The sequence below is a fragment of the Myxine glutinosa genome, chromosome 10 (genome assembly GCF_964187855.1).
Source record: "Myxine glutinosa chromosome 10, kmMyxGlut1.1, whole genome shotgun sequence".
In the NCBI taxonomy this organism is placed as follows: Eukaryota; Metazoa; Chordata; class Myxini; order Myxiniformes; family Myxinidae; genus Myxine; species Myxine glutinosa.
This window is the reverse complement of record NC_136270.1, coordinates 13909269-13921852: the sequence shown is the minus strand read 5'-3', so window position 1 is coordinate 13921852 and position 12584 is coordinate 13909269. Positions and strand designations below refer to the sequence as shown.

Sequence of the window (12584 nt, the reverse complement as noted above, 5' to 3'; positions counted from 1 at the left end):
GCTTTGTCGTATTGCTCTCATCACAGACAAGCCAGTGGCTTCTGTATATCTACAGATTCTACTTGCCATACCACAGAAGAAGAAGACTGCCTTCCCTCCAGTCTCCCTTTGAGTTTCCCTCTGCTCTCTCGAGCTGGATTCTGGACACCGATGGGAAGGACATATTTGGAGCTTGTGAATATACAGCGTAAGATTAAAATGATGATATTTACTAATCATGTCGGGGGCGGGGTGGGTTGGAGATGGGGGTTGGAGGGGAGTGTGAGAGCTACAGGAGCTGTGAGAGCTGTTATTGTACACCGCACCTTTCCTATGCCATCTCCAGGCATTGCAAATCGTCATTGCTGGGCACCGAAGGGGGCTCGGCAGTGACGCACGCTGAAAGGGAGTACTCAGTTTTCACTCTGGTTGTTTGTTGTACACCGCACCTTTCCTATGCCATCTCCAGGCATTGCAAATCGTCATTGCTGGGCACCGAAGGGGGCTCGGCAGTGACGCACGCTGAAAGGGAGTACTCAGTTTTCACTCTGGTTGTTTGTTTGTTTGTTTGTTTTCTTTCTTGTTTGTTTGTTTTCTTTCTTGTTTGTTTGTTTGTCCGGACGATATCTCAGCCATCCTTTGAGCTAGGAAGCTGAAATTTCGGCACAGTAGTGAGCAAGTCCTTTGTCAAAAACAGTATTTTTTGTTTTTTGAATAATCAATTAATTGAAGAGTTATTTAATTATTAGCGATTAATTAAGTACTTATTTAATTAATCAAATTTCCTTTCTCTTCTGACCATTAACTCAGGCACCTTTTGAGTTAGGAAGCTGATATTTGGACATGCCAATGACCAGGTGATTTGGCTGCAAAGGCTATTTTTGATTTATTAATTAATCAATTAATCAATTCATCGATTAATTATTTAATTATTCGATTAATGACTAAAAAATTTTTTTTTTTAAAGTTACAGATTCTGATGAAATGGTGGTGGTTTATGTGTTCTCTGATCGAATTGATTAATAATTTAATTTTTTTATGATTATTATTTATTTATTTTCATTATTAATCATTTATTTATTTTCTTTCTCATTTGGCCAATATCTCAGGCACCTTTTGAGCTCGGAAGCTAATATTTGGACATGAGTGACCAAGTGATGTGGCTATCAAGGATATTTTTGATTTATTGATTAATCAATTAATCAATTAATCGATTCATTATTTAATTATTCGATTAATTACTAAAAAAAAAAAAATATCAGTCACACATTCTGATGAAATGGTGGCGGTTTATGTGTTCTGTGACCGAATTGATTAATAATTTAATTTTTTAATGATTATTATTTCTTTCTTTTCATAATTATTAATCATTTATTTATTTTCTTTCTCATTTGGCCAATATCTCAGGCACCTTTTGAGCTGGGAAGCTAATATTTGGACATGACAGTGACCAAGTGATGTGGCTATCAAGGATATTTTTGATTTATTGATTAATCATTTAATCGATTAATTATTTATTGATTAATCGATAAATTATTTATTGATTAATCGATTAATTTATTTATTGATTAATCGATTAATTATTTATTGATTAATCAATTAATTAATTATTTTTTTATTAATGACTTATTTAATCAAATTTCTAAAAGATACATCTTCGGATGAAGCACGAGTGGTTTCGTTATGCTATTAGCCAATTGATTATGAAAATATTTTGTGATAATCTTTTATTGATTTTAATTATACAATTAATCAATCAATTAGTGTGCACCTCTCCCTCCCAATGCAGCCTCAATGAGCTGCACTGCGGTATTGCCGGGTGCCGGAGGCGCCCCGGCAATGCCGCGCTGTATGATATTGAATTATTTGGCATGGGGGCGGTGTACTTTGAATGTATCTGTACTTGTTATAAATGTATATTTTGGATGGTTCCGGAGCCACAAGAGAAATTATACTAGATTTTTGCATCTATCGGTAAACGTTGAACTGTTCGTCCATCCAAGGGTGTGTATGTATCTGTGTGTATTAGTTATAGCCATGGAAGACACTAGGATGTACTAACATGAAATGGTATGAACCCAGACACCTATAATCCATGGAAATTTCTCATATTCCTGTATTTCCATGTCTGATTTGCATCCAAGAACACAGCAATTATGGTTTACCATTTTGAAATTGCCACCCCATCGTCTAAATCAGGGGTCGCCAACACGTCGATTGCGAACGACTGACAGCTCGCATTAAAACCTGAATTAAATTTTATTTTTTTTAAACAAAAGGAGAAAACGTTGCCAGACACTAAAGTTTTCATGGACTCAAGAATCGAAGATACCACCAAATTATCAAACGTTGCATGGCTGCTTGATTTGCCATTTTCCAACAAATAATTTGAATGCCCTGAACTGTGGATCGCAAGGGAAACAGAAGATAATTGCCAACATGATTAGTGCAGTGAAAACTTTTAAGTCAAAACTTAACCTTCTGATATATCATGTCCAAAAAAGGAAAAATGTAACACTTTCCTTCTATGTTCCAAACGCGAGCAGAAAGTCAGGTTGCTGTCGGAATTGTGGACATCGACAAATACGGTGATTTCCTGACCACGCTCGGAAAAGAGTTCAATGACAGATTTAATGATTTTTAGGTGATGGAGCACTGTGTGAAATTCACTTCAAATCCCTTCATGGAAGTTGATGTTAATGACATTTCTGAACAAGTTAGGATGCTGTTTGACCTTTGATTGTATTCCTTTGTAAATGGAGATTATCAGCCTTCAAAATGACATTCAGTGAAATCAAGGCAATCTGCCACAAACTTCTGGAGAGTACAATAACATCCGCAATGTAGCGATGAAAGTGGCTTCCGTATTTGGCTGTAACTGTATCTATCTTTGTGAATTCGCCTTTTCTGACATGAACTGCATCATATTTAAATTTCAAACTCATCTGACAGACAAGCATCCGAAGGACTCCATCACAGTTGCCCTCTCAGGATACACACCAGATTACGCAACACTAGTGGAGAACATGCGGTGTAAAGTTTCACACTGAAGTAAAGGTAAAGATCAATTTTCCTTCACTTTAAATATGAATTTTTGTAGTTTAACTGTAATGACTAAATTTGTATCCTTATCAGTTCATATATTTCCAATTTATGTTTTAATAGCACTTTAAATATTTCATTAATCAAAAGTAGCTCACATTGAAAAAAAGGTTGGCAAACCCCTGGTCTAAATTTAAAAGAAGATTTGAATTACAGATTTTGTGTTGGTAACAGCAGGTTAAAAGTGCACAACAAGCAGAACGGAATCAGTGTAAACGCATACAGCGCATGTGTGAAAGGCCTCATTTAGCAACCATACGTCATTTTGAAAGTCCCGTATTATTACAGTAATATTACTCGTATTACTTGCAGGTTAATGTATTACTTGCAGGTCCCGTATTACTTGCAGGTTAACTTACAAACACCCCTCCTTTGCTCTTTCCTACTTCCCTGTTCCTTAATTCCCTCACTTATAGTGTCCAAATGTTTCCCTACTGTCAGATCGTTGCATTTTCACCCTCCTTGCCTCACTCTTCCATGAGCCTCGACCTTGTAGAGAAAAAAAGACTGTCAAGAGATAACACAAACATTAAGTCCAAGCAAGGCCCATTCCCATGCTGCCAATTCCCTTGCCAAGGCGGTCCACTGTTCCACTTGGAACAAATATGTTGGCGCTAATCCCAACTGGATTACATGTTCTAAAATGTCATCTCCCATAATAACATGATACCACAGCCTGAGGAATATAAAAATAGGGAATCACATGACTTCTTAAAGCTTCAAGCTCGAGAGAAATCACCTCATCTTAAAGGGATCTTACAGGGAGGTGGAAGGGAAGGAAGGAGTGAGGTGAAGAAATGGTGGTCAACATTCTATAATGTGCTCCTTATGGTATGGTGTCCACAAGGAGCATGGAGGAACATAGAGCTGGGTTTCCTGTTTGAAATGTGAAAATTACAATAATTATTTTTTATCATTTTCAAAATCCCTTATTCCTTTCCACTGAAATGCTCCAGAACACCCGAATCTCTTCCACGGTTTAAAGGGAACGATCATGCCTGTCCTGAGAAACTTGCATCAACCATTAACAGGATTACTGCTACACACTCGTGATTCCTGCATTGTGTCAGTGATTACTCAAATCACTGGCTTGAGATCTTAGGGTCCTCATTTACAAGATCTTAGGGTCCAGGCAAAATGAGTACCAGCGGACAGCGGAGAGAGGACATTGCATCAGCAGCAGCCGCACCCCCGGAAATGATGCAACCAACACCAACAACAACAAATAAGTTCAAAATGAAAGGAAGATTGTAAGTAAATTGATTTGCAACAAATTAATTTTAAAAAATCATGCAACACCATCGCACCAGGTATGATTTATGTACCTGCCACTTGCGACGAGACAGGAAGAATTTGAGACGATTGGTGGTGATGCTGTTTCGTCTCCATGCTGCGGAATGCCCAAGCTGGAAAACATTATTGACATTTATCCAATGTGCCCCCGACTCTTGAGTAACCTATCAATCAATCAATCATTTAAATTGCCATCTAATTTGGTTTCTTTAATTGTAAGTTTTTCACTATCGGCCCTCATCAACACCTTGTGTTAGTAATGGTGAATATATTTAAAAATACTTTATATTTCAAATTCCACCACCAATGATCTTTAATCTGATGTTTCCCTATGACATAAGCCACAGTGTGCACGTAACATCGTTGTCATGTAAATTAGATTGTTTACTCTACCACTTGTATACTTATTACATAGGTTGTATTTTCACCGCTGTCTGTTTGTCTGTATGTCTGTGAGCAGGATATCTCAAAAAGGTGTGGACGGATTTGGATTAAACTTTTGACAGGTTTTGAGTTTGAAAAGGATGAAATGATTAGACTTTGGTGAAGATCCAGATATGGATCCAGATACTATAATTATTTAGTTTTCATGTGCTTCTTCATCATTGAGGGCTGGGGCCAGAAACGATATACACGGTAATATAGCATATCTCAAAAAGTTGTGGACGGATTTGGATTAAACTTTGGACAGGTTTTGGGTTTGAAAAGGATGAAATGATTAGATTTTGGTGAAGATCCAGATATGGATCCAGATACTATAATTATTTAGTTTTCATGTGCTTCTTCATCATTGAGGGCTGGGGCCAGAAACGATATACACGGTAATATAGCATATCTCAAAAAGTTGTGGACGGATTTGGATTAAACTTTGGACAGGTTTTGGGTTTGAAAAGGATGAAATGATTAGATTTTGGTGAAGATCCAGATATGGATCCAGATACTATAATTATTTAGTTTTCATGTGCTTCTTCATCATTGAGGGATGGGGCCAGAAACGATATACAGTACACGGTAATAGAGCATAAAAACCACCGTTTAGAGGCCATTTTTCCCCGCAAAGCGGGGGTTGGCCTTTTCGGGGACCGTGGTAGTTGTTGTTTTTTGGTCCCCTTTTTGAAGCAATGTTTTACGGCCGGATGCCCTTCCTGACGCCAACCCTTTTTGCCGCCTTCAACGACAAACAGGGAATTACCAGTGAACTGGTACTCAATTAGCCGACCTCGGAAGGAATGACAGGCTGAGTCAACCCCCTTGGCATTAATTCGGCGATCGACCGAGATTCGAACCCAGGATCCTAGGATCCTAAGCCGGCACCCTAGCCGCTAGCCCAACACCAGGGATGCAGTACACGGTAATAGAGCATGATATCTCAAAAAGTTGTGGACGGATTCAGACAAATATTGGTGGACAGGTTGTGTGTTTGTGACAAGAACAAGCCGAATAGATTTTGGTTCAGGTCCGGATCCAGTAGATTGAGAAAGTAGGTGGCTGGATTTGCCAGACGGTCCTTTTGAAGAGTGAGAGTGTGAGATTTGTCTGGATTGAAAGACATATTCCAAGTGTTTGACCAGCTTGTGATTTTATAAAGGTCTGAAGCCTGCCTATCTGAAGGATGATGGATGCCCTGGCAGAGTGTAGAGTCATCAGCATGGAGATAAAGAGGACCTTCCAGAGAGTCAGAGATCGTTGATGAAGACTAGGAACATGACCTTGAGATCAATTCTGTGCCAAATTAATGGTATTTCCAGTCTGTATGAGACAAGTTTAAATGTTTTACGAAGGCATAATTTCACGATAAGTAAAAATATTTTAAACAAACTTTTAGGAATTACAGGTACACCGAAATCAATTTAGTCCTTTATTGAGCCACCAATTTATGAGTCCAGGAAAAAAAGTGACTTCAGTCTGTCTTTGCTGGCAGATTGTGATGTGAAAAGACATCAAGTATGTCACCTGTGTGCCCACATGGCTATATCAATAAATACACCTACCAAGAGATATGCTCGGACCTTGATTTAGCTCTTTCCACATGCTTCTTCTTCATCGCTGACCTGAACAAACTCATAATTCTTCATCACAGTGTTTTTGATTGGCTGAGCACACCAAAGCATTGTCTGGTCACGTGGTACATTTGAGAAAGCACTCCTATGAGCTGGCTGCCACACCTTGCTTTGCTGACATTTTAATTATTTGACTTTGTGCACATGAAAAGGCTTCTTGACATTTAAAACAGCTTTACTGTTCTGTAATTTATTATCTTGTTGATCGTATATATTATTTCTTTATTTTTGTTGAATGTTTTGCATGACGAATGATTTGAGCTCGGCCTAAATAAGAATGGCACCTTGTGAAGACAAAATATATACAACTTTTGACAGCAAACATTCGAAAGACGAATTTTTCATTGATACTCAATAGTTCCATTGCAAAGTCAAAAAAATGAATTGTAACACCATATGATTATATCCTTTTCATCACATAATGTGTTTTCCACCAGCAAGCCTAATAGGATTGGTTGTTTGTACAAAATTTGAAACTGAGACACTCAGGAGGTGTGAAACCGTTTCTCACTGACATTGGAGAGGTGTTACTCGAGGAGGACGGTAGAGGATAAGGAGGAGTGGGGTGGGGGGAGGGAGGGGGATGAAGCAGGGTGATGGTTTACAAGAAATAAGAAAACACTGAACACGATGATAAAACGCCCAACACCGTTTTAAACCAAATTTGAGTCACTCTAGTACCCAATACAACTCCAAATTTCCTTCTCAATCCTTCATAGTCCTCCAGTGGGTGCGGTATTGTACTTATATTGATAATTATCAAGCTACGTATTGTCGCGTTAGATGATCGGTTAACATGGTCTGATTGAGCCGGGAGTACAAGACCCCTGTGGATGACCAAAATATGTTAAAGTAGAGCGTCCAACTAATTCAAAGATTCCCCAAGGTTCATGCAAATTAAGCCGAACACTGTGGTGAAACGTGAGCGAAAAGGAAAAAGGCGCAAAGACACTTCATGTAATTAAAATGAGGTTTATTAAGATATAATATGGGAATATAAGCATAGAAAGGACACTGAATAAATAAACGAGATGAATCAAGTGGTCGACAGACACAAGTAGGTATGAGGGGCACGCAAGCTTATGTACAAGGGGAGAAATAAAGTGAACCACCTATTGGTGAACCAACTAATGGAACCACCTACAGTGAACCACATACAGTGAACCACATACAGCGAACCACTGAAATACCAGATTCACACATGAACAAAGGGGCAGGTGAGGGCCTGAGGCAGACACAAAACTGGTGGCTTGCATGTTGTTGGTGCACAGTGCTGGCGTGGCTAATGGTGACGAGATGAACGAGGTAAAGGCAAGAGATTTGGAGGTGGCGGCCTCATATCCAGTGAGGTCCTACTAACTGGATGACAAAGCAAAAGAGAGAGGTCTATTGACTCAGGCGAGGTCCAAGTCCAACTGATTTGCGGTAGTTTTTCCACAGAGGACCCGTCTTTCTGCACGGCGGGCACTCTGGCCCGCCCTCACTACATGGTGGGCTGTCATTGGCCTCTGCTTCTGGTGAGCAGTGCCACATGCGGCAGCGTCCCACCCCTCTCCAAAGCTCCGCAGCCAACCTCGCCACCGTTTCCCACAGTTCTTGGCCAAACGGCACGTGTGTTCAGTGTTGTCCAATTAAATGCGTGAAAGGTGCTTTCCTGTGTGCCCTTTGTCTTAAATGTCATAAGTCCTCATGTAAAAATAGGAGGTTTACATGGCCCAACCATACTGATATATTCTGCTCTGTAATGGACACTCACTGCCTCCTCAGTGCACATTTTACAATTTGGAATTGGAGAAGGTGGCTACAAACCAGAAAGGGGGTGCGCCTTTAGTAATTGAAAGCAAAGCCATTGACTACATCACAAACTAAGTTTTCACTATTTGAATTCAAACACCATCTTTATGGCATCCTCTATCTATTCACACTCAGCAGAGAAACTGGAGACAAATTTCCCCCTTCCCCTGGATGCCAACTATGCTCTATCATTTAAATGGCTGAGTGTCAAGTACCATTTCTAAAGTGTTTAGTATGACTTGTCCAAGATTAGGATCGAGCCATTGGCCTCGCAGACTCAGAGCAGACGTTCATATTTATGTTGATTGTAAAAATGCATGCCGTCCCGTCAGGGCGGACAACTTAAAAGCTTAATGACAATGGGTGTAGTCACAAAGCTCAACACCTTCTATATCACGTTTGCTGTCCACAATCCATGAATTTAATCTATCAATTTACTCAATATCAACATACTAACTCCATTCTCACCATCAATTTATTCTAACCTAACAACAACATCCCTTTGTAATCAACTTGCGCATCTTGCCCATTTGCAATACTCATGCAACTTTCTTAAAACTCCCTTCCTCGCCCAAATACCATCACTACCAAGAACCCCTCCCCTTGTTTTGGTGTTTACATTTAAACTGTTCATACCTACCTCAATGTGACCTTTGAACTTTTATCAGGGGAAGGTCGGGTGTTGACAAGTACATCATGCATTACAAAATGCATTTAAAAAGACATCATTTCAATTTAAAAAGATCACTTTGGGAAAACTATTAGATATTACTTTAAAGCACAACTTGAAGTCAAATCAGAAGCATCACATAGATGTCGGTGTTGGTGCCTAAAAGAGGGAGGGAGTTTGTAGATGTATAGAGGAGGAGAGGTGGGGGTTAGAAGGGGTCAAGATTTCTGCCATATTTGTGTGCCTAATAAATAAATGGCCCTTTAACCCACCAATTTAGCATGGAGGATTTTCGAGTCAGCAGTACAGCATCCGCACTTCTGATCCTTACCTTAAACCAGTTGTGATCAAATGATTCTAGTGCAGAGGGCCTCTTCCTGGCAATGAAAAAGACATTATGAGGCTGACTTTAATGGCCTACATTGATACCTAACAAATCAGTCACACAGGGTACAATCTAGAGATGTGTAAAATAAACGTCGCATCTTACGAGGGCTCCATCACGAGTAATGACGAGATGAATTCCATTGCCTGATCGGAAAGATGATGAAAACAGCGATCAAATGTAAACTTGCCCTGCTGAACGCGGAGAAGGCTGGTGCGGTCATTTTCACCAGCGAAAGGTGATGTCCCACTGAGACTGACAACAAAAGCGAGGTGGATGCCATTTGGAATATTTTACTAAATCACCGATTCTAGTCTACATCAATCAGTGCATCAAATGCTTACCAAATGTAGGTGATTACTCCGACAGACCTAAAAACAAAAAAGAGAAAATGGAAGACAGGTTATAATCTGTTTTAGACAATGAATATGGTGTGGGTGGGCACATTGCACAGCACATTCGGAAACACGAATTGTAATCTCAAAATGCCGAGGCAAATATAAAAGCTACTTGATTATGATGTTAAGGCAACAATAGAAAAGTCTCATTTTAAAACCGATTCGAGTCGCCACTTAAGACTGTCTGCACCTGCACAGATTGGCCTAATGTGACCAGCTGTAGGAGTTTGGCCCTACCAAAGACTAATGTGACCAGCAGTAGGAGTTTGGCCCTACCAAAGACTAATGTGACCAGCAGTAGGAGTTTGGCCCTACCAAAGACTAATGTGACCAACTGTAGGAGTTTGGCCCTACCAAAGACTAATGTGACCAGCTGTAGGAGTTTGGCCCTACCAAAGAGTAATGTGACCAGCTGTAGGAATTTGGCCCTACCAAAGACTAATGTGACCAGCTGTAGGAGTTTGGCCCTACCAAAGACTAATGTGACCAACTGTAGGAGTTTGGCCCTACCAAAGACTAATGTGACCAGCTGTAGGAGTTTGGCCCTACCAAAGAGTAATGTGACCAGCTGTAGGAATTTGGCCCTACCAAAGACTAATGTGACCAGCTGTAGGAGTTTGGCCCTACCAAAGAGTAATGTGACCAGCTGTAGGAATTTGGCCCTACCAAAGACTAATGTGACCAGATGTAGGAGTTTAGCCCCACCAAAGACTAATATGACCAGATGTAGGAGTTTAACCCTACCAATGACTAATGTGACCAGCTGTAGGAGTTTGGCCCTACCAAAGACTAATGTGACCAGCTGTAGGAGTTTAACCCTACCAAAGACTAATGTGACCAGATGTAGGAGTTTGGCCCTACCAAAGACTAATGTGACCAGCTGTAGGAGTTTAACCCTACCAAAGACTAATGTAACCAGCTGTAGGAGTTTAACCCTACCAAAGACTAATGTAACCAGCTGTAGGAGTTTGGACCATTCCAAAGACTAATATGACCAGCTGTAGGAGTTTAACCCTACCAAAGACTAATGTGACCAGCTGTAGGAGTTTGGACCATTCCAAAGACTAATGTGACTAGCTGTAGGAGTTTGGCCCTCCCAAAGACTAATGTGACCAGCTGTAGGAGTTTAACCCTACCAATGACTAATGTGACCAGCTGTAGGAGTTTGGACCATTCCAAAGACTAATGTGACTAGCTGTAGGAGTTTGGCCCTACCAAAGACTAATGTGACCAGCTGTAGGAGTTTAACCCTACCAAAGACTAATGTGACCAGCTGTAAGAGTTTGGCCCTACCAAAGACTAATGTGACCAGCTGTAGGAAATCGACTCAAGAAATTGTTTTATGAAGAGTACCATCATATGTCCTTATTACTTAAAATCACAGATTTAAAAGTTTAGATTTAGAATATGAGCCACTCTTGCATGCTCAAAGTCATGCCACAAATTCTTGTTTGTGATCGGTGGTAATGATCCTGCAGTTGGTGGTAGGAAAAAAGAAAAGCATCAAAATATGAGATTGGAAATATTGGAAAACAGCAAGAGATATGAAGTCCAGGACCTACTTATCCAGACGTTCCAGCAAAGTAAAGAGAGTAAAGAAAGTCAATAACCTCATTTTATTTCTGCAAGGCTTCTTCTGCTCAATACCCGCTCCACCCCATCATGCATCTCTGCCATCAAATCAAATGGACTCCTCCGACGACCCAGGTACATTCACCGTGGCTCCGGTCGCAAGTTTGTTTATTTGCAATCAGGTCACTCCATCCCCGTCCTCTGGTCGGCTCAGCGCACTCTCACTCTTCGTCCCAGCGCACCTGGTCACAGCAACCCACACGATCGCACCTCTTGCCTACGAACCCTGGCTAAATCACCTGAATTCATCCCTGCTGTTCAAAACAACATCAAGCTCACCCTGTTCAACACCCGGTCCCTCAACAATAAATGCCTCATCCTGAACGAATACATCCTGGATAACAAACTGGACTTTCTCTGTCTCACCGAAACCTGGCAACAACCTCTGGACTACTACACACTCAACCTCACCACACCCAATGGATATTCCTACGTCAATAAACCACGCTCGGAGGGCCGAGGTGGTGGAATTGCCGTTATCCACCGTCAAGACATCAAGACCAACCTCATCTCCATCTCATCTGCTCCATCATTTGAACACCTGGCTTTAAAACTCTCTGGTCGCACGCAGTCAGTCATGGCTGTCGTCTACCGCCCTCCCAAACCACACCCATCATTCCTGTCTGACTTCTCCTACTTTCTGACCCAGCTATGTTCCCTCTCCCCCTCAATCCTCCTCCTTGGTGATTTCAATATCCACATGGACTCCACTGACTCCACAATAACCACTGACTTCACTGATTTACTCACCTGCTTTAACCTCACTCAACATGTCGACTTTCCTACCCATATCCGTGGTCACATTTTGGACCTTGTCTGCTCCACTGGATTAAATTTGCACCATCTCTATGGCTCCGACCTCACCCTCTCTGACCACTTAGCCATCACTCTGACCATCAACATCCCCGCCCCAACACCAAGGCATTATCGCACAATCAACTTCCGTAAGCTAAACGCTCTTTCACCTACCTCATTCTCATCCACCCTCTCTGAAAAAATGTCCACTTCTCCCTTCATTGACCTCCACACCCCTTCCGACCTCACTGACTACTACAACCACACTCTCTCCTCCTGCCTTGACCAGCTTGCGCCTGTAAAAACCAAAACAGTTTCTTTCACCCATTCTGCTCCCTGGTTTACCCCTGAACTCCACCTGATGAAAACTCGTGCTCGCCAACTTGAAAGACTCCGCAATAAAACGGGTCTCACAGTTCACTCCCAAGCCTACAAGGACCACATACAACACTACAAAGATGCCCTCTCCCGCGCCC

General features: G+C 41.1%; 1 protein-coding gene across 1 annotated transcript in view; it reads right to left on the bottom strand.

Annotated features, from left to right (window-relative positions):
• Positions 1 to 12584, bottom strand: part of LOC137416499 (striated muscle-specific serine/threonine-protein kinase) — a 248988-nt gene that overhangs the window by 80987 nt on the left and 155417 nt on the right. Inside the window, exons 20-23 of the mRNA XM_078785165.1 lie at positions 9628 to 9654; positions 9389 to 9538; positions 9230 to 9275; positions 4407 to 4487 (exon numbers count right to left, since the gene is read on the bottom strand). Coding sequence (XP_078641291.1) covers positions 4407 to 4487; positions 9230 to 9275; positions 9389 to 9538; positions 9628 to 9654 — 304 coding nt within the window. The remainder of the gene's footprint in view (positions 1 to 4406; positions 4488 to 9229; positions 9276 to 9388; positions 9539 to 9627; positions 9655 to 12584) is intronic.